Genomic DNA, 25501 nt, shown 5'->3' on the forward strand with positions numbered 1-25501 from the left:
AATGATTTTGATGATGCTACAAAGTGAAGTATGTGAAGACTCTTGTTGTATGAAGTTTAAAAGCATTTATGTATAAGAGAAGACACCAGGACCAAACGGCAGAAGTATGACATTGCAGCAAACATCGAACGGTAGACTTCATGACCAAGACAAAACAGTGGAAGGCATGACCATGACCATATGGTCGTATCAAATTAAGGTTGAACAGTCACTCAATAGTTGAAGGACGAATGACATATAATAGATAAAGGCTGAACATTGTTCATGGCTGAATATAGCTAGAAGACCGAGCGGTCGCTATCAGTCAAAGGTCGAACGCAGACGAATACCTACAATCAGATAAAGGTCGAATATTGTTTAAGGCCAAACATAGCGTAAGACCAAACGGTAGAGGGCAAGACCAAGACGTGGGGCATGGACGAGACCGAGCGGTTGGACGCTGAAGTTCAGAGCAAAGGCATAACTGAGACCGAACGGTCGTAATAATTGAAGGCCGAATGAAGTGTAAAAATTGAGGGCCGAACGCAGTGAAAGACCGAACAGTGTTGAACACAGTTGAAGGCTGAACATTGATAAAAGGCTGAATGGAGCATGGCAGTAAAAGATCGAACGATTTAAGACTTGACTGAGACTAAGTAGTGCAGACCGAGCAGTAGCGAGGCTTGACCAAGACCAAGTAGTTCGGACCGAGAGGTAGTGAGGAATGACTGAGGCCGAGCATTATAGAGCATGACCGAGACAGAGCAGGTAGTACCAAACGGTCAAAGGCAGTGAGGAATATAGTCGAATGACAAAAGGTGATAAGGGCTCAGGCCAAACATAGTTGAAGACCGAACGGCAGGAGGCTGTGACAAATCAAACCGAGCGGTAGAAGATAAAGAACTCGAGCCGATCGATTGAAGAGTTAAAAATCCAAATTGTTCCAAGTCTAGCATATAATCGATTATCACTTACGATAATCGATTATTACTGGCACTTGTAATACGTCTTTTCATTTTCAGACCAGTAGGCTTTATATACCTTTGCCAAAGTATTTAGAAAAAAACTTTGCGAATTTGAGAATACAGTGCAATCTAAGGAAGTTCTCAAGTGCTAGTTCATTGCTCTTGTCAAGTCTTGTGAATAGGAGAAGCTCGCGCTTTGTGTGTCAAAGGTCGGAGTGGTTCTCTTCAAGTTGGAAAAGTTGTTGCTTCCGGTTCGTTTGTCGAAGGAAGCTCTTCCGGTTCGTTTGTCGAAGGAAGATTCTGACTGCACTGTTTCGGTTTGTTGGTCGAAGGAAAGTGTTGCTGCTCGTTTCCGGTTCATTGGTCGAAGGGAGCACCCTTCCGGTTCGTTCGTCGAAGGAAGGTTTTATCATTCTTATTGCATTCAATATATTGTAACGGTAACATTGTTTTTAGTGAAAAAAGTTAATCACTATGTAGAATCATTTGATTCAAGTTAGGATAAAAATCATTTGTGTGATTTTTCTACTCCCTACACTCTTTATATTTTCTGCTCATCAACTGTTTGATAAAAAGTTTATAAGAAAATTAAAGGAACCATTTTTTAACTTGACCGTACACGTTATTCTATAATTTTTATTCCGCTGTGCGACTCTACGATACCGGTTGTACTGATACCTACAATTGGTATCAGAGCTTGCTTTGATATTCTTTCAAATTTTTCGAAAATGGTCGGTCATCAAAATCAAGTATATGCTGAGGGTGCTTCCATCAACAGACCACCACTTTTTACTGGTGATAACTATGCCTTCCAGAAAGTCAGAATGGAAATTTTTAGGGGGTCTGTCGACAGAGGCATCTAGGAAGTTGTACTAAATGGTCCTTATATTCCTAAAAGAATTGTTGATGGTGTAGAAGTAGAAAAACCATACTTTAACTGGACTCCTAAGGAAAATAGAAGAGCCCAATTTGATATTAAGGCTCGCAATATTATTTCATCTGTTGTTGTACTTGATGAGTTTTATAGAATTTCAGTTTGTAAGGCAACACAAGAGATGTGGGATGTCCTAGGAGTCACATATGAGGGTACTGATGATGTGAAACGCGCAAGGAAGAACACGCTCATCCAGGAGTACGATATGTTCAGAATGCAACCTGGAGAAACTATTTCTGATGTCCAAAAGCGCTTCACTCATATTGTGAATTACTTAACTGGGTTGGGTAAGACTTTTGATGTTGATGAATTAAATGTAAAAATTCTAAAATCATTGGACAACTCTTGGCAACCAAAGGTGACTGCTATCTCAGAGTCACAAAACCTTTCTCAAATGTCAATGGCAATTCTCTTTGGAAAGCTTCGTGAGCACGAGCTTGAGCTGAACAGACTAACTACAGAGGAAGATCAAGGCAAGAGGAAAACCTTAGCCTTCAAATCTGAAATCTCTAAAGGAAAGAACTCAAGGAGAAATGAGGATGATGACTCTGATGATGATGAAAACATGAGCCTCATGATAAAGAAATTTACAAAGTTCATGAGAGGAAAAGGTAAAGAAAAATACAGTAGAAAAAGAAAAGAAAGCCAAGGTTCTCCATCAAGTGTCAAGTGCTATGGATGTGGAGAAAGAGGACATGTGAAGACTGACTGTCCTAAGAATAAGAAGAGTGAAGAAAAGAAGGAAAGAAATCCGAAGAAGAAGAAAGCTTACATAGCTTGGGAAGAAAATGCTTCTAGCTCTTCATGCTCAAGTCATTCAAATGAAGAAGCAAATCTTTGCTTAATGGCTAACTCAAAAGACGCTGGAAGTCAAGTAAGTGATTCTAGCTTTGAGTCTAGTGACTTAGATTTACAAAAAACATTCTTTGAATTAATGAATGAATCTGAAAAACTTGATGTTGCACATAAAAAGCTAAAAAAAATAGCATAATGAACTGAAATTGAAGTATAAAAAAGTGCTAGATGAAGAAGTTGTTTTGAGAAACAAAGTTAGTAATCTTGAAACTAAATTGTATGAATCTAATGCAACTATACAACGTATTGAATGTCTATCATGTAAGATTCATATGTTTGATATTGACATACTTGAGAACTTACTTGCAAAGGAAACCAAGCCTCATTCACATGTTAAAACAAATTTTACTAAAAGCAATGTCAAAAATAGAAACATGCATCAAAATAAGAAGTCTAAAGTGAAAAGAACTCATAAAGTTTGGGTTGAAAAAGGAACAATTGTAAAAACCAAAATGCATGGTGTTTGTTGCTTCTATTGTATGAAAAAGGGACATACTTCAAACAAATGTAGAATCAAACATTTTGATGTTCCTAATGAAAAATATGCTTGGATTCCTATTATAAAGTAATTTGTCTCTAACCCCAAGGATCCAAATGAGATTGTGGGGACCAAACCTCTCTTGAATGGTTTTGCAGGTTAAGTTCTCAAAAGGAGAGGAGAGCTCCATGGTATTATGCTTTCGGAAATAATGATCTAAGACCGAGAAGTGAATCCATCAAGTGGTATCCAAAGACTTAGTTCGAGCACCATGTGATTAAGCTAAGTGTTGTTTAAACTGTTTTGATTGCATTTTGGTTTGCTTATCTTTCTGATCTTCCATTATTTGATTACTGTTAAAATCATTTAAATGAGTTGGTTGATAGATTTCCATTGGCATTTTTAGATGATTAAGTTATTTGATGATTGAATTGGCATTTCTGTTTCAAAGTTGTCTCTATGGAGATCTGTTTATATGCATGTCATATGAGCTATGATATGTTCTGCATAAGTTTGATTGGCAATGTGAAAATCACAGCAAAATGGTCTTTAAAAGTATTTTACAAAAACAACATTTCCTTGTTCGAGAAAATTTTCCAGTTTCCAATTTTGGTTTACCACTAGTTCATTATTGAACATCTTACAATCATTTCATAGTGTCTTATTCAAGTTTTCTAAATTGTCCTTGAGAGCAATTCGGTGTCCAGAAGTTACTTGACTCATTATATCTAAAATTGATTGGTGGAGTTGTTTGAATTGACACATAATTGGATTTGGATAACTGAATCTTAGAGACATTGTTGTTTAGCATTAATCAGCTGTGATCACAAGTTCATTTCATTGACTTTTAACAGCCTTATGTGTTTTCAATCACCAAACCATTTTTAGGTCGTTTTCTTATAACAAGTTGTTGGTTTAAATTGTTTATTTCTGAGGTCTGTATGTTGCATCTATATTTGTTCAAAATTGCAGCAAAAGCTTGGTACATGTGTGATATCTAAAATAAACAATTCAAAAGCCACTTTCAAATCATTCTAAAAATTTGAAAGACCAGTGCAAGCTCAATTCTAAAAAGGATGATCTTAAAAGAGTTTTAGGGGTCATAAATATGTCTTAGAATTACGATTTCTGATTTTTTCAAGTTTTTCGTACTTCCAGCGTCTTTAATCGGTTATCATATGGTACATTAAGTTTCTCTTATTATCATTTCTTACATAATTTGTTTTGTTGAGAGGGAGAACATTTTAAGGGGGAGTAATTCTACGTGCTTTTTGCTTATGATCAAAAAGGGGGAGAACAACAAACTTCTAGAGCAATTACTACTAACCTATTTGTAAGTTTGTATTTTATGCAGATTCGCAAAGATGCTTTTAAATAAGGAATTTTTTATCATCATGAAAAAGAGGGAGATTGTTAACAATGTGGAGCATTGATGTCTTAAAGTTAATGATTTTGATGATGCTACAAAGTGAAGTATATGAAGACTCTTGTTGTATGAAGTTTAAAAGAATTTCTGTATAAGAGAAGACACCAGGACCGAACGGCAGAAGTATGACCTCGCGACAAACACCGAACAGTAGACTTCATGAACAAGATCAAATAGTGGAAGGCATGACCGTGACCGAACGATCGTATCAAATTAAGGCTGAACGGTCACTCAGTAGTTGAAGGACGAACAACATAAAATAGATAAAGGCTGAACACTGCTCATTGCCGAATACAGCTAGAAGCCCGAACGATTGTTATCAGTCAAAGGCTGAACACAAACGAAGACCTATAATCAGATAAAGGCTGAATACTATTTATGGCCGAACACAGCGTAAGACCGAACGGTAGAGGGCAAGACCAAGACGTGGGGCATGGACGAGACCGAGCGGTTGGACGCTGAAGTTGAGAGCAAAGGCATAACTTAGACCGAATGGTCATAATAATTGAAGGTCGAACGAAGTGTAACAATTGAAGGTCGAACGCAGTAAAAGACCGAACGATGTTGAACAAAGTTGAAGGCTGAACACTGATAAAAGGTTGAATGGAGCATAGCAGTAAAAGACCGAATGGTTTAAGACTTGAATGAGACCAAGTAGTGCAAACCGAGTAGTAGCGAGGCTTGACCAAGACCAAGTAGTTTGGACCGAGAAGTAGCGAGGAATGACTGAGGCCGAGCAGTATAGAGCATGACCGAGACAGAGCAAGTAGCACTGAATGGTCAAAGGCAGCGAGGAATATAGCCGAACGACAAAAGGTGATAAGGGCTCAGGCCAAACATAGTTGAAGACCGAATAGCAGGAGCCTATGACAAATCAAACCGAGTGGCAGAAGATGAAGAACTCAAGCCAATCGATTGAAGAGTTAAAAATCCAAAATGTTCCAAGTCTAGCAGACCAGTAGGCTTTATATACCTTTTCCAAACACTTTAGAAAAAAACTTTGCAAATTTGAGAATACAGTGCAATCTAAGGAAGTTCTCAAGTGCTAGTTCATTGCTCTTGTCAATTCTTGTGAATAGGAGAAGCTCGCGCTTTGTGTGTCAAAAGTTGGAGTGGTTCTCTTCAAGTTGGCAGAGTTGTTGCTTCCGGTTCGTTTGTCGAAGGAAGCTCTTCTGGTTTGTTTGTTTAAGGAAGATTCTGACCGCACTGTTCCGGTTCGTTGGTCGAAGGAAAGTGTGGTTGCTCGCTTCCGGTGCGTTGGTCGAAGGAAGCACCTTTGCGGTTCGTTCGTCGAAGGAAGGTTTTATCATTCTTATTGCATTCATTATATTGTAACTATAACACTGTTTTTAGTGAAAAAGGTTAATCACTATTCATAGTGATTAACGATTGAACGTGGAATCTTTTGATTCGAACCAAGATAAAAATCATTTGTGCGATTTTTCTATTCCCTACACTCTTTATATTTTCTGTTCATCAACTATTTGATAAAAAGTTTATAAGAAAATTAAAGGAACCATTTTTTAACTTGACCGTACACACTATTATGTAATTTTTATTCCGTTGCACGACTCTACGATACCCGTTGTACTGATACCTACAATGTCCATCAGTGATTCATTCATCCTGTTGTATGTTCTTGTCTTTTCACACATTTTAATCAGTGAAATTCATCTATTTGAGACACTCATGTGCTGAATTTCATTTTTTTATGTTTAGTCATGTGCATTATTATTTTAGTGCTTTGTTTTCTAATTGTAAATTGAATTTGTGTTTAACTGGTTTAGTATTCAATTTCATGAGTACTTTGAAGTTAGCCTTGGTGTAATCTTTGTCAAGCATTAACAGCTATGAAAGATTCATTTGAATGAGCTGGCTGATAGATTTCCATTGGTATTTTTGGATGATTAAGTTATTTGTTGATTGAATTGGCATTTTTGTTTCAAAGTTGTTTCTGTTGAGATCTGTTTATATGCATAGGAGATAACCTATGATATGCTCCGCATAAGCTTGATTGGCAATGTGAAAATCACAGTAGAGTAGTCTTTAAAAGCAAGTTGCCGAAACTACATTTCCTTGTTTGAGTCAATTTTCTGATTTTAAATTCTGGTTTACCACTAGTTCATTGTTGAACATCTTGCAATCATTTCATAGTTTCTTATTCAAGTTTTCTAAAAAAAAATTGAGACCAATTAGGTGTCTAGAAGTTATTTGACTCATTATATCTAAAATTGGTTGGTGGAGTTGTTTAAATTGACACATAATTGGATCTGGATAAGTGAACCTTAGAAACATTGTTGTTTAGCATCAATTAGTTGTGATCACAAGTTCATTTCATTGATTTAAACATGTTCATGGAAAAGACTCTTGAGTTTTAACAACCTTGTGTGTTTTCACTCACCAAACCATCATTTTTAGATCTTTCGCTGATAACAAGCTGCTGGTTTAATTGCTTATTTCTAAGGTTTGTATGGTGTATCTACATTTGTTCAAACTTGCAGCAAAAGCTTGGTACATGTGTGATATCTAAGATAAACAATTCAAAAGCAACTTTTAAATCATTCTAAAAATTTGAAAGACGAGTGAAAGCTCAAATTTGAAAACTGATGCACCCTAATCTGAATTTTTCTTAAACATCTCAGCAACTTCTTGTTTGTCTTTTATTGCTTTTAATATCCGTTCTAGATCATTTGCAGGTTCAGTTTGTGTGCCTTCTATTCTAAATAAGTTTGTTTCTGGTTTGTCAATTTGTGATTGTCCTGTTTTGTCACTAGTGTCTGATTGGTTAGCATATCCAATCTTATTTGAAAAGTTGTTTCCCTCTGGTTTCTAAAACTTGAAAGAAAGGTTTGTGTGCTTAGTAGCATCTTAGGTGGTGGTGGTCTGGAAGATTCTCCAGCCTTGAACTGCCAAGGGGAGTTTCCATTCCAAACCTTTCATTTGTGTGCTTTAAGTTTCTCAAGAGAAGCCTGGTGTAGTTGTTAGAGATTGCCTCACTAGTAAGATCGTTCGGCCATTGAATGGTAAGACCATTCGACAGTTAGGTGAGGCGGGCAGTTGTGGCAGTTGTGGCAATTGGGAGAGGCAGGAAGTTGAGGGGTGTATAAAATAAAGTTTGGTACTATGTAGAGGAAGGTTGAGTATTCTTTTGTAAAGTCTAGACTTTAACCAGAAGAGGGGGATTAGGCCTCCGTTAGTGCTATCAATGTACATTCACTCAGTATCAATAATGGAAAACCCATTCTTTCCTTTATTGTTCTACCTACTGTTAGTGTTCATAGTTAGGTTTCCAACCCAAGAACCTAACAATAGTTGATTAAGCTAGGGGATGAAATCCATTAGACCAAGATAAACAGTCTTATTGAATTAAATCTGATTACTGCATATTGTTGTTTTAATTTTTTGTATATGTTGTGTTAATATGCAGAGCTGAATTCATGGGGTTGAGCAGATTGGGATATGAGAGTGCATGAATCATAGTTGTTGTTTGGGAAGTTATAAATTGTGCTGTCAAAGTTAGTTTTGAACTAATTATGCTAGCTGTAATGCTTTCATGTTAAACCTAGAGCAATTGCGATCATATCCATTTAAGTTGTTGTTGCATTCATTTTGGTTTATAAATTGGTTGCTGAATCTCTGATATCTTCCTTGATCACATTCCTCTGAAATGTGACAACACTAGTTCAATAAACCTAACCAAGAACCCTATAATGCATTCTAGGACTAAGCACATAGAGATAAGGCATCACTTCTTAAGAGATCATATCCAAAAGGGGGATTGCACAATAGAATATATTGACAATTTGAATCATGGCAGATATTTTCACAAAAGCATTACCCAAAGATAGGTTCTATGAGCTTAGAAGAGAGTTAGGAGTTATATATATGTCTCAGAATTAAGATTTCTGTCCTTTTCAAGTTTTTCGTACTTCCAGCGTCTTTAATCGATTATCATAAGGATATAATCGATTATTCCGAGCTTTTAGAAAGAATCTTGGGTTTGCAAATAATCGATTATTATGTGGAATAATTGATTATCCTGGCTTGCAATCAAAATTTATTTTCACTAGTACAAAAATCGCGTACAACGTCGAATATCTTTGGCTTTTAACGGCAAATTTGTGAACGACGTCATATCACGAGACGTTAAATTTACGTCGAATTTAAAAAATTTGATGTTAAATTTACATCGAATTTAAAAAATTTGACGTTAAATTAACGTCGAATTTTGTTAATATAAGATGTTAACTTAACGTCGAATCAACGTTAATCAATTTATTTTGTTTTTTTTAATTAATTTGGTCATTTTTACAACACTACGAGACCTGAAAAGCAAAAAACAACAAATTTTAGTTTCTAGTATTTTATAAAGCATGAACTATGAATGTGTAGTGTAGTATCAACAGCAAACAATAATAACCAACCACAAAAAAATTCAATCAATCAACAACAACAAACAAGTTCAACTAAACAACAACAACAAATAAGTTCAACAAAAAAAAACAAGTTCAACAAATAAGTTCTTCAAAACGAAAACGAAAAGGAAAACTAACCTTCAAAAGGTGGGTTCGTCAGAATAAAGTTTCGTCATAGTGAGAGAGAAAGCAGAATGCGCGTATGAAGGACAAGAGCATGAAAATAATCGGTTAAAACAAACAAAAATCATACATAAAGTAATTAATTAACATGCATTTGTATCAAATGAAAAACGATTACATGTGATGCTCGTCAAACTTCGTTCGAGAAAAGTTTGAGAAGAGAAGAGGGTATTGCACTGAGATAAAGTGAATGAATTTTCAATCTCCCGCTCAAATTTTTATTAAATTCACTAACCTTTTGACGTCGAATTTAAAAGGCATTCGACGTTTTATGATCAAAAAAGGGGGAGAAGAGACAAACTTCTAATGCAGTTACTACTAACCTGTTTCTATGTTTGTAAGTTTATATACTATGCAGATACACAAAGATGCTTTTAAACAAGGGATTTTTTATCATCATCAAAAAGGGGGAGATTGTTACCAATGGGGAGCATTGGTGTGTTGAAGACAATGATTGTGATGATATTACAAATGAAGAATATGAAGACTGAACAGTCACAAACAAATGAAGGTCGAACACAGGACAAACACTGGCCGAATGCAGTTGAAGTCCGAACGACATTGAAACACAGACCGAACACAGGCTGAACACAGCTAAAAGGTTGAACGATGTATAGAAGTTGAAAGCTGAACAAAATAGATAAAACAACACATGTACAAGACCGAACGGTCACTAACAAATGATGATTGAGACCGAGCTGTTCGGACCGAGCTGTGGAAGGTATGACCGAGACCGAGCAGCTAACACCGAACGATGGAAAGTTGTGAGGAACCAAGTTGAATGGCAAAAGGTGATATATGGTCGAGTCGAACGATGGAAGACCGTGAGGAATAAGGCCGAATGGCAGTAGGCGATGAGGGCTCGAGTTGAACGGTGGAAGAAGGTGAAGAATTAGAGCCGACCGGTTGAAGAGTTAAATATCCTAATTGTTCCAAGTCTCGCAGATAATCGATTATCACTTATAATAATCGATTATGACTGACAATTGTAATATGTCTTTATAGTTTCTGACTCTGCACGAACCTGGTTTATAAATAGTGGTCTTCATAGTTCTTAAAAATAAGTTTTCATTTTGAGAGTATTAGAGCTGTGTACCTAAGGGAAGCTCTCTGAGAGTGAAAAGAAATCTATGCCATTTGAGAATACAGTGCATCTGAGGAAGTTCTCAAGTGATAGTTCTTGCTTTTGTCAAGTCTTCTGAATAGGAGAAGCTCGCGCTTTGTGTGTCAAAGGTCAGAGCGATTCTCTTCAAGTTGGCAGAGTTGTTGCTTCCGGTTCATTTGTTGAAGGAAGTCTCTTACGGTTTGTTTGTTGAAGGAAGGTTTTGCTGTTCTAAATCTCTATTCACTTTCATTGTAACCGTGAAACTGTTTTTAGTGAAATAGTTAATCACTTTTTATAGTGATTAACAACTAGACGTAGAATCAATTTATTCGAACTAGGATAAAAATCATTTGTGTGATTTTTCTACTCCTTATACTCTTTACATTTTTTGCACATCAACTGTTCGTTAAAACGTTTATAAGAAATTAAAGGAACTATTTTAAAATTGACCGAACAAGCTCTCTACTTTCAACAATCCGTGTTGAATTTTGTTTTTATTTTCACTGCGCAAAATTGGTATCGATTGTTGTGTTCCAACATATATAACAATTATGACTAACTTCTTTTCAATTTAACCAGAGTTGTTGAAGAATCAAACCAATTAATGCACAGGAGATATAAAAAAGTGTTCAATTTATAACTCCAAATGTTAGGAATCACACCTGAAGTTAACTATTTTGTATCGATGTTATATGTGAAGTTATTTTTCTCTTTTGTTATTTTAGTGTGACCAGACACAATAAGAATGTGGACATTATGCATTGGATGAAAATAATCATTAGGATGTAAATCATTAAAGATTGGACAAAAGTAAATAAACACGTATAATTTGTTTTTTAATTGTATGGTTTGAGAAACTTTACACATGCTAATATTTTATCTTTGTTTTAAGAGTTTGCTGATGCCTCTCCATTATCAAATAATGACATGTTGGAAATAAGCAGAGAAGTCAACTTATCTCTTCAAACATTTACAAGAAGATTAGGTTTTAAGTAATTTTTTTCCTTTCACTTTTTTTTATATTCATTATATATATCTTCAAACATTTACAAGAAGATTAGGTTTTAAGTAATTTTTTTCCTTTCACTTTTTTTTATATTCATTATATATATCTTCAAACATTTACAAGAAGATTTGGTTTTAAGTAATTTTTTTCCTTTCACTTTTTTTTTGTATTCATTATATATATATATATATATATATATATATATATATATATATATATATATATATATACTTTAATTTTGTTAAATGTACCGTAAACTTCGTAAGAGAAATATAAATTATTCTGAACTTTTTTGTGGTTTTCAGATTTTGGTTTTATGCCAAAACCAACCAAATATTAAAAATAATTGGAAAATTTACATTGGTAAGTCTATCAATGACATAATTTACGTCTATTAATATAATAACAACCAATAAATTTTGACGCTAAAAAAAGAGGAAATGTATGCCAAAATTTATGTCTAGCCCATTTGCATCAGACATAAATTTACCTCTATTATTCTAGAACCAAACATAAATTTATGTATGTTATTTTAACACCAAATGTAAATTTATATATATTATTTCAACATACGTAAATGTATGTCTCACCTAAAAAAACTAGTAAAAAACGATTCGATGTAAAAAGTTTTTTCTGTATTATGTTAACTTGTGAATGTCTTTGAATCACATAACACATAATAGAATATAAATCAATTATTTGATGTTGACACCAACTAGTCAAAATAAATAGCATTACTTTACATGTATCACTACTCATAGTTATTATAAGGTTTAATCATTCACTAAGTCCTTTTTTTGGGTAGAATCTCAATTTAGTCCTTTTGTTTTTTAAAATCTCAATTGGATTCCAATTTTATGAAAATTGCAACAATTGGATCCTTTCCGTTAAATTGTCTCCAACGGCGTTATTGTGTGTTTGACGTGGCACGTTGTAGTCAGTTTCTTAACTGACGTGGCTGACTGAAGTAGGATAGCTGAAGCACGTGGATAATTCAATTTTTTAAGTAAAAAGAAAATGAAAGTTTTAAAGCAAAATTGGGATTGAGAATGTTATTTTATCGAATTAGGGATTGGGATTCTTCTGAGTTTTTCTAGGGTTCGTCCAAAGTTCAATCCAGTTCAGAAATTGGGGTATCATTTTGGGGATTTAGGGTTCAATCCAAGTTGACCTTGAGAGATGCATCCTTGTTCGTCTTCGTCATGCAGTAGGTGGCGGAAGCAATACAGTAATGTCGTCTGGGTGGTGCTCGAGGAGGATGTACCAATGGTGGTCCGTTTTGCTATTGTGGGATGAAATGTGTTGTCAGAACTGCAAGAATAGTTAAGAACAGAGGCAAGCAATTTTGGGGCTGCCCTAAGTTCAAGGTAAGGTTTTTTCGTGGTTTTTTCGTTCTTATTTTGAGTTCGAGGGTGCCCTGATTGGTGTTTTCTTGTCACAGAATGGTGGTGAAGATGGTGATTATTTCACATGGTGTGCAGATCACAGGGTTGTTGAAACGGAAACGAGTGCAAAGTGTGAAGGCAAATCTGAGTCTTTGTTGAACAGAGAAGCAATGGAAGGTGGATGGAAGATTATAAGTGATTTGGACTCTTCAGTGAAGACATTGGGAAATAGGCTTAATGTCTTGTTAGGGATTGTCTGTGTTCTTGTTGTGGTCAACATTATTGTACTTACAATGGTGTTTTTTCGTTCATAGGAATGATTTCATTGTACTTATGATGGAATGTACTTAGGATGCAATGAACGAAAGTTATTTTGACTATAAAAGTTTGTATTGTTTGTAACTTTTGGTAAGGAAGTAATTCAAAGTATTGATTGAAACTTTTGGCCAAAATACTCTTCGTAATGAACTGTCAACTAATAAGCACAATCATATGAAATGGTTTCAAAGTCAACTCATAAGAAAAAATTACATAAACTTCATAGAATTTTCATTAATCTCAACCAGTATATACAACTACAATCTGTTGATCTTTCTGAGTCATGCCCATTTTGGATCATTCCTGGAGATTTATTGATAGTAATTGGCAACATTTATGTGGTTGATAGCTTCACCATTGTAAAAGACAAATTCAGACGTTTGTACCTTTTCATTCAAACACTGCCTCCAATCTTAGCAGAACCACACTATAACTATTATAACTTTCATAACTTTTAGAAACATAACCATGTTAAAAGATCAACATAACATCAATGCACACAACAGATAAATAATGGAACCAAATTAAGCATATCTGCTGAAATTTAATTAATCTCAAGCAGTATATAAAACTGCTGTCAAAAGCATAATGTTTTCCTACATCTACTGCTTTTCTACATAATGTTTTGTAGCCTTAAAATATTACAAAATAGCATTCCTACTGTGTACTACGGTTGAGGCTGAGAGTGATGTGCTATTTCAGATTGTTGAGTGGATGGAGTTGGTTAGGTTGCTCATGTACTAGGCACAATTCCTACTTGGGTTGCTGATGTACTGGGCATAGTTCCTGCTTGGGTTGCTGATGGGCAACGAGTTCTGTTATGGCCATGTTCTCTACATATGCCACATCTTTTCCGCAAGCCAGATTTGGTCATTCTTGATTCATCCTTCCTCATTTCCCATTGCTTTAGTCTTCGTTTTCTCTTTGGTCTTCCAGGCAATACTCTTTTGTGTGGAGGAGACACATCAGGATATGGAGTAATGTTCCACATGTTGCACTACAAGAAAAAATCGTATTACATACAGCAAAAATCCGTATATAAGACCCGAAATCCGTATATAATACGTGTTTATATACGGACAAAAATCCGTATATAATACTGTCGTAGCTAGATTTATATACGGATAAATCCGTATATAACTTATATACGGAAATTATATACGGATTTATCCGTATATAAGTTATATACGGATTTATCCGTATATAACTTATATACGGAAATTATATACGGATTTATCCGTATATAACTTATATACGGATAAATCCGTATATAATTTCCGTATATAACTTATATACGGATAAATCCGTATATAATAGTTTCAGAAGAGCTAAATAAATACTCTGTTTATAGCAGTTTCCCATGCACAATATACAAACAGACCTTACAGTATATACACTATAATACAACTTATCCCTAATGCATATTCACCAACACTATTAATCAACATATATATGACTTTTGAAATAAATTATTAGTGAAGGATAAATTAAATAGATCATAACACTTCCTATCAAATTTAGTATGAATATGACCTATGAAGCTGTTATTACTAACATTCAAAGACACCAAACTTCCTCCAACTGCAGCAGCTGCTGCCAAGTTCTCGAGCAAAGAATTTGGAAGTGTCCCGTTGAAAAAGTTGCTGGACAAATCCAGCTCCTGGATAGCAGCACCACTGCTATTTTTGCCACTGCATTAAAGAAATAGAGGAACTGACGGAGGAAATCTGAATCTGGACCAAAAGCATTCCTGAATGCAAATAAAGTGGCATTAACTTCAGTTATAATAGTGCAGAGTTTGGGTCAGACTACACTAAATAAATAAATAATTTTTAGAGAAACCGAGTGAAAGGAAGCAAATAGATGTCATGCAACAATTCAGAGTAAACAATCCAATTTCACCTGTGTAAATTCTGACAGTTCTCCCTATAGATGCTAAGAAATTTCTCTCGTAGTTTAGACTGTTCTGTTCTGACAACTTTTCTCCCTCTCAAGCATTTCTGTAGCAAGAATCAGTCAATAATTTGCAAGACGCTCATGAAAGATAGATTAACACTCATCATCTTTCCAGTAATAGATGTTTATAGCACCTATGAAACCATATTGTAAGGGCCTAAGCTTTAAAGTTGGGAAATATGAAATGCTTATTTCCCATAGATGTACACATTAAAAATTGTTTTATAATTTTATAAAACAAATTCATAGAACCAAAAAAAGGATGAGCACTGACCAAAATTAAATTTAAGAAAATAATGCATCTAGGATTGCACAAACTTCTTTTTCTTACAGCAAGTAAATGGCATGGCATCTTTCAACAGGCATTTACCCGAGTTCATAAGGTCAATTTGAATTTAAATTTTGATTGTACAGATGAGAGATGTTAAATAGCATGGCAAACTATTGTAAACCAAATCTTCAATGTTGAAACATTATGTATGCAGTGCAATGCATGATTAATTGATTCGGTCATTTTATATGCCATATCATTGTAACTGTTAAAGAACTACACTTTTATTTCCTCAATGATCATTGGAACTTGACCAAGGAGAACAAGGAATAATCAAATTGAAATTTAAGAGAGGAGTGCTAAAGATATGATACCCTATTACAAGTTTCATGATATATACTCCATCTAGAGGGGGAATGTTATAGATATGATACTGTATAACTAAAAAAGTATGCATGGCTAATATTCAAGATATGGTTAGATATATAGCTCGAGATCAGGGATTATATGATTATATCCCTTATTACCCTTTATTTTGTTTCCTTATTTTGCATTCTTGATCATTATAAATAGAGAACCTTTTTACTGCTTTTACATATTCAGCAAATCCTACATTAACTTTAAACTTGAACTTTGGAGATAGACTTTGGAAAAAAAGTGTTTTCGCTTAAGTAGGAAAAATGGGACATGGCATTCCACAAGTTGATCAGTTTATATTACAAAAGGATGGAGAAATCAACAACGAAGTCACACAGGATCCATGAGGATTACATATAATGGAGAAAGACATATGGGGTTATTTGTAATTGCATGATATTCCAAACTCAACAGCGAGTTTTATCATACTACTATGCTTCTCACTAGTGAATGTTGAAAACAGCATGAGAGAAAAGTAAAAGAAACAAAAATGAGAATGCTAATATAGAACTATTATATATAAAAAGAGATTTCTGTATGACAGATTAACAAGAGAGTAGTAGAAAATTGATTAAGGTGGTTTGGGCACATAAATTGATTAAGGTGTTTATAAACTTTCCTTTATAAACAGAGTTTCAGCCACTTGCATATGCATTTCAACGTACTATTCATATTACACTTTCTAAACCAAATATTAACTATCAAAGTGCCCTTCTACAGGACCTTCCTCTCCCTCCACAACAACATACTTTGAAGAATCTACTGTCACCAATTACTTTTTAATCATTGCATAGGAAAATTGCAAAAACCACTCAGAATATATATTATCCGACAAATCATTCTTAGTTTACATTGTTAACCTCCACAAAACATACTAAATTTCAACACTTGGCTTACTTTCATAATTAATCTCTACAATTAGACAGATTTTTTCTTTCACTGTTGGTTAGTAAACACTCTTGATGCTGAATTCTATCTCACTCGTATGTATATATATAACTTTATAAAATTATAATTTCAATATTTAGAAAATAGTCACATTACTTAATATAATATTTAAAAGTCTTTAAATTTTTTTATTAAGTAATACATTTATAAATATGTAAATTATGTAAAATTTAAAATAAATAATCACTAGTATAAATATCATGAAATTCAACTGTTAGATTCATTAAATTTGCATCTTATAAAAAAAAAATTTCCAGGTGTTTGTGTCTATATATATATATATATATATATATATATATATATATATATATATATATATATATATATATTGTGTATGAAGTAAAAGGAAGTTTTGGCAACAGTTTCCAAGAGTAAATGAAACACTTTCATTTAATATAGTAAAAATGTGTAACAGCAGGGTCTAGGTTTTGTAGTTGATATTATGTACTCTTGTTTGAAAAACAAAACAACAATTAGTATAAATAACAACATGTTAAATTACTTCCAATTTCAATCAGCTTGCATCAGTCTCCAATTCAACATACAAACAGGTACATGTGGCAAAACTTATAGAAGTAATAACCCACCCTGATTTTTTTTATTTAATACTAAAAGGTATAACCCAATCAAAAACTGTACCGATGGAGTTCTTTTATTATATTAACAAGCAACAAACTTCTCCAAACCAATGGATTTTAGCCCCCTTAAATTGTGAAATGAAAAAACATTAAAAGTACAAGTAATATTTCAACTCTTGAAAAACAGAATGTTATCATTTTAGTGATGTCATGCAGTAAAAGTCAGATGTAGAAGTTAAAAACGTTTTAACATCTGAATTAACTAATTTCCACAAATTGATTGATTAGTTTTTTATAATTTCGAAATAATAGGCATTAGGGTGTGTTTATAAATTCTATCGTTTTGAATTTGGAAATTGACAAGTTTTTCATTTCTTGTGAATCAGACATCAATTGATTCTGGCATACTAATCAAGTGGACAAACAGTTTTGCAGTCACTGCAACAATATGCATTTACTCTTATTAATTTTTTTCCTCTAATTACTAGTTCCATACAATTGAGTGACCAAAACATCAAAAAAAGGAATTGTGTACTTCTACTGTTAGAGGTGACAGCTTCAGGATCCTTTCTCAATGCATCTAAACTGTCTGCATTTGATTTTGAATTTCCATTGTTAGTTGTACTTCTACTGTTAGAGGTGTAATAAATGTAATATATATAACAATATATCAATCATGACTAACATCCCATACAATAAATATATATGCCCTGCATCCACACTATACAAATATATATTAAACAAGATTTTAACCAACTAATACAATAAAATATTTATGTAGCATTTGAATCATATACCTCTCTGTAGTAATAACACTTTGGACTTCAATACTAATTTAGCAACTTGTAATCACAACCAGAACAATTATGTTTGAGCTTTATCATCTTTTGTTATAGCTTTTCCAACCTGCAATGACAAAGAAAAGTTTAATGAAGTTCAATCCAGTATGATACAGGTGTTTGATCAACAAAACTAGCTATTGAATTTTCCAAGAGTAAAGTAATTAATACTTTGGAATCAAAACTCACATTATGAGAGGACTTAGGAAGCCACCGTATTCATCTTCTAAAGTTTGGGGAAGATCCCAATGGAAAAGAGTTACCAGTGGTTTTATACCTACAAATGTTCATATTTAATTGTCATATACCACCATTGATAACAGAAGAATGTGATGAGATAAAAGAAATCTGAGTTTGAACCTTACCATTAGCCAATAGTTCGTTGATGACATTGTTCAGCATTTGACTTACTTGGTAGAATCCTGGACCAAGAAATCGAGAATCTGTATGAATCCAAGTTCATATTCTTCATAAATTTAGCATCTTCTTGTAAATTTATGTATAATGTAAATGTTATTATATTGCATCAACGATTAAAATAGAATAAACTAAAAACAAACACAATACTCAAGATATAGTAAGAATTAATTTATCATATCTTAAGAATGACTTAATAAAATACTACTTTGAAGAAATCATATACCTTATAACGGTGATATGTATCTATAGCCACATCTCCATTGCTTTTGTCCAGTATCTTATCTGCAAGTCAATTCACACATTGTAAATTATATAACTCCTTTTAAGATATTAACCAAACCATAGATAAATATATCTGGGAAACAAAATATATACCATTTGTAAATGTTGTTAACCTGCATAGAACAACATTTCATATTGAAACATGCTAAAACAAAAGGTTACCATTTGTAAAGAATTGATTCCCTTCAAGCCATTACAAAAATTTATCTTAATCAAATGATGACTAGATGTAAAAGGAATCTGTCAAATTGATTCAATGAAATCTCTTTTTAACCTCTAGTGCCTCTACTGTCTTAAAAGTATCATTAAAAGTAATGGTTAATGCACACACCAACAGGTTTGAACAATTTTTATACAAACCCAATGAATTCGTTTAACAAATGAGCAAAAAACAGAAGACTTTGGTTGGAGATGAGATTTTCATGAAAAGTTAGAAAGAGAAATAATAAGAAATATTCAAACGTCTTAATGAAACAAACTTGGAAAAATTTGATTTGTTTCCATTTATATATAATAAATTTATTTTATCTCTAATAAATATAAGATCTCAAGCATACTTCTTGATATTAGTAAGTAATATGATAGCAGAAGATAAGAGAGGCACGACAAAACAAGTTTTAGATTATACTGATACCATCTTAAAAACTATAATAAAATAATTTTGTCTTTAAAGTTTTCATTCAGTGAAGCTTAAGCACGGAAGATTTATGAGACAAACTTGAACTTAGAACAAACAAAAGAGAGAAGCATGAAAGTCTGATTTTACCAGAATATCAAGTTTACCAAATTTGGATTTGATAAAAGCTGCAAAAGCAGCTACACTTGCATCATGAGCCACATCTAGCTGATGAAACAACAGTAGATGAGAAAGACCAGAGGCTTTGAGTGTCTCCAATGCTTGAAGACCCCTCTCTTCATTCGTTGCAGTGAGTACCACCTTTATTCCTTCTGAAGCTAACTGCCTTACTATCTCTAATCCAATCCCTTTATTTGCTCCTGTCACCACTGCATACCTGATCAACTCAACCACATCCCAAAGGTCAAAGGGACTCAGAAAATGTATATTTTGAATACAGCAATATAATTGGTATCTCAAACTTGTGAGAGAAAAAGCAAGAATACCTCTCTGTAGCTTCCCCCATCTTCAGTTTCAACTATGAACTGATATGCAGCTTATTACAAACCTGTTATGGTTACCAAGATGTTATTTATGCATATCTTTGAGCTCTGAATATGAATTCCACAAATTATGGTTTCCTATTCATTACTAAGAATACCAATGCTCAAGCCGGCATGTCTGTAACTACAATCTTCTACAGTGCCTGTCGATTATGTCTTGCTTCTTTCTGTGCCAAATGAAAAGGACAAAAAACTTGAAAATAGATTTCATAGAAAAAGAATAAAATATTTACTATTCTTTCTGTTACCGTTCTTTTTCTTATTAGTCAATTTCAATCACCACAAGTGTTATTTAAATAATTATTAATAAGTTTCTTTTTAATTTCTCAACCAGTAACAGCAGTATCATTCAAAGCCGGAATTATCCAAACAAAAAACAAAAACAAATTAAAAAGCTGAGAGACGACTATGAAGAAGATGAACACGCAAACTAACCTTTTGCAGTTTGGCTCTACTCTCGTGACCAATCCTCGATCTAGGAGCTTTGGAGGCCATTGCGAAAATCAAAACGCAAGCACGAAAAGTATCTGTTTTTTAGTGCAACAAAAGCTTTAAATCTTGGGTGATTAACAAGAGGAAATAAATGTAGAAAAAAGAAATTCGTGCAAAATAGCTTTGCGGGGAAGAAATAGAACCTTATCACGCGAGGAATTGCATAAATCGAAAATGGATGAGAGAAAAAGAGGATTAGGGTTTTTGCAATTCAAAAATTTAGCTCAATGAGAATTAAACATTACTTACCAATTAACCATGGTACCAAGGCCGCACAATCATGGTTCGAATGAGGGAAAATTAGGGTTTCAATGCGCGACCTACGAAAGCTCAACGAAAGAGAACCGAGGCTCCACAGAAGGGGAAGGAGGGCTCGACGAGAGAGAACCACGACCAGAACACTGATTTAGGAAGGGTTGAAGTGAAAGAGAAAGAAGAATAGGTTTGGTGGTGGGAGTGCCTCGACCCTTTTTCCAAACAAGAAATGGTTGTAGCGCGAGTGAGAAAAAAAGAAAGGGTTGACGACTTAAAATAACTTAATTTTATTTATTTATTAATTAATTATAAATCCGTATATAAAATCCGTATATAATAAATCCGTATATAATATCTGTATATAACGAATCCGTATATAATATCCGTATGTAACATTTTTATTATATACGGATTCAAATCCGTATATAATAATCAGTATATAAAATGCAATTTTCTTGTAGTGTTGGCTCCATTTATGGGATATATAATTGTTGAATATTTCTCCTCATATCTGGACTTCATGTAGAAAGAGTCAATAAATTGTTCTCCATCAATGTTGAGGAACTTCATTGCAGCCAATGAATGACAACAGGGGATTCCAGTCATCATCCAAGTTCTGCATGTGCATGAGGAGTCATCTATGTTGACTACGAACTTATCTCCATTGTTAGACATGTGACGAACTTCAAATAGCTTGTTGCCTGACCAACTGTGTAGAAGAAGACAACAATAATTACGAACCACAGTAGTAAATTAAGATAACATAGAAGTTGTGGATGGAATTTACCTAGGAATCCAATTTTTAGTTAACTGAGATTCCTTTCTAAATCTGCATAGGATCTTGGGACAAATGGATCCAGTAAATGATGATATGCTTGACCTGTTCTTGGCCCATCTTTGCATGAGGTAAAGCCGTATGTTCTCCAACAAAGTAATTATGGGTTTACTCCTGGTTCCAAGACACTGTTGAAGCCCTGTTGAAGCCCTCACTCATATTGTTTACTAAGGTGTCACATTTAGCTCTTTCAGTGAACCTTGATCTTGACCAATACCTACAACAAATAATAGAATTATTATTAACATTATATGAATAAGGAATTATGTTGTACTTTTGAAGACTAACCTTGGAGGGATGGCAATCAAATGCTTATAAGCATCTTCGTTCACTGCTCTTATGTTTCTCATTTCCATCTCCCAGGTTTGTGGATGTGTGGCTGTAGCTGCCCTCCACATTAAACGCTTCAGGTTTTTACCAGGGTATTTCTTCCTAAAGTTGGCATACATATGCCTCACACAAAACCTTTGGTCAACTCTAGGAAGCAATTCATTTATTGCATAAAGTAGAACCTGCAATACAATATACAAGTAATCAATACAGCCAACCAATACTTAAGACCCTAAAGTTAAAATGTACAATTACAAATTAATGATTACTATTACCTTTTGTTGGTCTGATATGAAGGTAAATGAAGAACAAATTTCAGCCCCTCCAAGGTCATCTACCAATAGTTCCAAGAACCACCTCCATGAATCCTTGTTCTCAACTTCAACAACACAATATGTAATTGGCAACATCTGCTCATTCCCATCTCGGCCCACAGCTGTTAACAACTCACCACCGTACTTACCTTTCAAAAGTGCTCCATCTAAACCAATAATTGGCCTGCATGACATAAATCTGTCTTTGCAAGCCTTTAAACATACATAGAATCGCTTGAAAACGACTTCACCCCTCACATCCTCAACCTTTAGTTTCACTGTTGACCTTGGATTTTTGGCCACCAACTCATGGGCATAATCATATAACCTTTTATACTATTCTTTGAAAGAGCCATCAATTTGCTCTGTTGCTATGTTTTTGGCCCTATAGGCCATACACCTTGAAATACCAATGTTTCATTTCCTTTGAACTTTTTCCCTTATATCCTCACCCTTTACTATAGGATTATCGCTAATAGTTTTATGAATCTTCTTGCTCAACCACTTGGCATCAATTAATTTAAGGTTGAACTCCTTGCTGCAGGTATGGTTGTCCAGCATTGTTCTCAATTGCCATGTTTTGACTGCCTTCATATAACCACAATATAACCTCCATGGGCATTTACATTTTCCACCCACACATTTGACCCTCATTCTTTGTTTATCATTCTTAACAAACTTAATATTTCTTCCATTATCCAACACATAACTTTTTATAGCCTCTAAAATGTCGTGCTTTTCAGCAAAATATGTCCCAACTTCCCACTTAAAGTCAACCATACTTTTTGGCAACACAAATGTTGCAAAAGTCCCATAACCCTCTACACCGATATCTTCTTCATCACTTTCTGCTCCACTAATTAATTGTTCAGATTCCCACTCATCATCTGACAAACCTCTATCATTCTCACCCTCCATATTAACATCAAACATGCTGTCAGAACTCACACTGGAACATGGTCCACTACAGTCATTTGACATACTTTGGACTTCCACTTCCACATTTCCCTCCAAATTCTACATGTATATCATCATCTATATCACAACCAACATTGACATCAACTAGCCCCTCCAACCACTTAGTATTTCCATCACCACTACCATTCTCAAAAGAGGAATTCCAGCTTCGGATTTCCACATCTCCTTCAACTTCATTCTCTTCTTCACCTTCATGTTCACCATCACCACCAACTTCCTGAACTTGTTCAACTCCATCAACCTCTTCCTCCATAACAGCCTCAACTTCCACTTGTTCACTCATCTCTTGTTCTTCACCATCAACATCATCCATCTCTTCCAACACACCACCAACTTCTTCAACTCTAACAACCTCTTCCTCCATAACAGCATCAACTTCCACTTGTTCACCCATCTCTTATTCTTCACCATCAACATCACCTATCTCTTCCAACACACCACCAACTTCTTCAACTCTAACAACCTCTTCCTCCATAACAGCATCAACTTCCACTTGTTCACCCATCTCCTGTTCTTCAGCATCAACATCACCCATCTCTTCCAACACACCACCAACTTCTTCAACTCTAACAACCTCTTCCTCCATAACAGCATCAACTTCCACTTTTTCACCCATCTCCTGTTCTTCAGCATCAACATCACCCATTTGTTGTTGTTCACAATCAACACCACCCCTCTCTTCAACTTGTCCTTCATCATTAGCAACATATTCCAGCATATGTATGACTTCGGGTTCACAAACAGGGTGTATCACAAACACATGCACCTCACCATTCAGCCTAGCTAAATTAACCATATGCATGGCAGCAGTGTCATCACACAGAGGCTCTAACTTATCATCCAACACTGAAGCCCCTCCTACAGAGTACCACATATCTTTAAACCCATGGTATCCCAAAGATTTCACTACACTAACAACCACGAAATAACTCCAAACATCTGGGTCAAACATAAACCTAGATGTCTCCCCCCTTCATACTTAAGCTTCCCATCATTAACTAATTTCCCTCCATGGTGAAAGACAACCTCAATATCCTCGTCCATGATGCAAAACACTATATATAAGTATTTATACACCTATAATGTAATCACATGACGAGAAAACATGTATTAAAACCATAAACAAAAAGCACTCACAAACACACAGACAAAAATCACTTTAAACGTGGGGGGACCACAACATTGTAATAAAAAATGGAACACAATCCGACGACGGGGACCACAACATTGCAATCAAAAATGGAACACAATACAACCACGGGGACCACCACCCAACATCGCAATAAAAAAATTCAATACAAAACCAAACTTTTATTCACCTGGCCACTCGAGATTGCAACTGAAGAAGGTCCCACAACTCTGATGACGACGACAATTGCACACTCTATCAAGGTCAACTTGGATTGAACCCTAAATCCCCAAAATGATACCCCAATTTCTGAACTAGATTGAACTTTGGACGAACCCTAAAATAACTCAGAAGAATCTCAATCCCTAATTCGATAAAATAACATTCTCACAATCCCAATTTTGCTTTAAAACTTTCATTTTCTTTTTACTTAAAAAATTGAATTATCCACGTGCTTCAGCTGCCCTACTTCAGTCAGCCACATCAGTTAAGAAACTGACTACAGCGTGCCACGTCAAACACACAATAACGCCGTTGGAGACAATTTAACGGAAAGGATCCAATTGTTGCAATTTTCATAAAATTAGAATCCAATTGAGATTTTCAAAAACAAAGGGACTAAATTGAGATTCCACGCAAAAAAAGGGACTTAGTGAATGATTAAACCTTATTATAATTTATATTCGAGATCCTAACGTGTACTAATAAGTTTAAACTTTTAAGTGCTTAGAAATTATAAAAAAAAGCTACCCTATTAAAACTCTTTTATATGGCGTTGGTTGGCACTAAAATTCACACTACAAAAATTTACAATTTTACCGGGGGTTATTTTTTTCGTTTCCGGCGGTTTTAACCCCCGGAAAATACGTTACCCGCGGTTAGAAAAACCGTTGGGAAAAGCTGTGTCGCTAAGTAATTTTCGGCGGTTTTTTTAAAACCGCCGGTATTAGCGGGGGTTTTGTGCAAACCGCCGGTATTAGCGGGGGTTCTGTGAAAACCGCCGGTATTAGTGGGGGTTTTGTGAAAACCGCCGGTATTATTAGGAGTTTTTCAAAACCACTGGTATTAGTCGGGATTTTCCTAAAACCGCCGGGAATATGCAATTCAGATTTTTTTTTCTATTATTTCTAATTTTGATAAAAACTCTTTAATATATCAATCAAATAATTTGAAAAATTAAAATTGAATATTATAAAATAAATAGTAAACATGTTTTAATACAACAAATT

The 25501-nt window shown here is 34.5% G+C and overlaps 1 protein-coding gene and 1 pseudogene across 3 annotated transcripts; both read right to left on the reverse strand.

Moving 5' to 3' along the window:
- Window positions 1–13554: 13554 nt before the first annotated feature.
- LOC148192999 ((+)-neomenthol dehydrogenase-like) lies at window positions 13555–20920 on the reverse strand. 3 transcript variants are annotated; one of them, XM_088097939.1, is made up of 12 exons: window positions 20681–20920; window positions 20375–20466; window positions 20038–20106; window positions 19883–19944; window positions 19527–19773; window positions 18702–18760; window positions 18424–18480; window positions 18248–18335; window positions 18017–18125; window positions 14952–15049; window positions 14605–14799; window positions 13555–14046 (listed from the first exon to the last, which is right to left on the reverse strand). In XM_088097939.1, exons 4-6 carry the CDS (start codon window positions 19900–19902, stop codon window positions 18722–18724), a joined length of 306 nt encoding a protein of 101 aa, XP_087954065.1. In that variant the 5' UTR covers window positions 19903–19944; window positions 20038–20106; window positions 20375–20466; window positions 20681–20920; the 3' UTR covers window positions 13555–14046; window positions 14605–14799; window positions 14952–15049; window positions 18017–18125; window positions 18248–18335; window positions 18424–18480; window positions 18702–18721. The 3 variants fall into 3 exon arrangements, with proteins under 3 accessions (XP_087954065.1, XP_087954064.1, XP_087954066.1); XM_088097938.1 differs by lacking the exon at window positions 13555–14046 and having other exon boundaries at window positions 14379–14799; XM_088097940.1 differs by lacking the exon at window positions 13555–14046 and having other exon boundaries at window positions 14379–14799; window positions 18424–18501.
- A 709-nt stretch (window positions 20921–21629) lies between these two features.
- On the reverse strand, window positions 21630–23537 carry LOC148193000 (uncharacterized; annotated as a pseudogene).
- Window positions 23538–25501: the final 1964 nt, after the last annotated feature.

This window comes from Vigna umbellata, chromosome 9 (genome assembly GCF_029865625.1).
Source record: "Vigna umbellata cultivar VRB3 chromosome 9, Vumbellata_1.0, whole genome shotgun sequence".
Lineage (NCBI taxonomy): Eukaryota > Viridiplantae > Streptophyta > Magnoliopsida > Fabales > Fabaceae > Vigna > Vigna umbellata.

Excerpts from the sequence above, each read along its gene's own strand:
- LOC148192999 (XM_088097939.1), bottom strand. The coding sequence starts at position 19,902 with ATGGGGGAAGCTACAGAGAG. Across the intron at positions 19,774-19,882 it reads ATGGGGGAAGCTACAGAGAG|GTATGCAGTGGTGACAGGAG; the intron begins GTATTCTTGCTT and ends TGAGTTGATCAG. Across the intron at positions 18,761-19,526 it reads TTGGTAAACTTGATATTCTG|ATAAGATACTGGACAAAAGC; the intron begins GTAAAATCAGAC and ends ATTGACTTGCAG.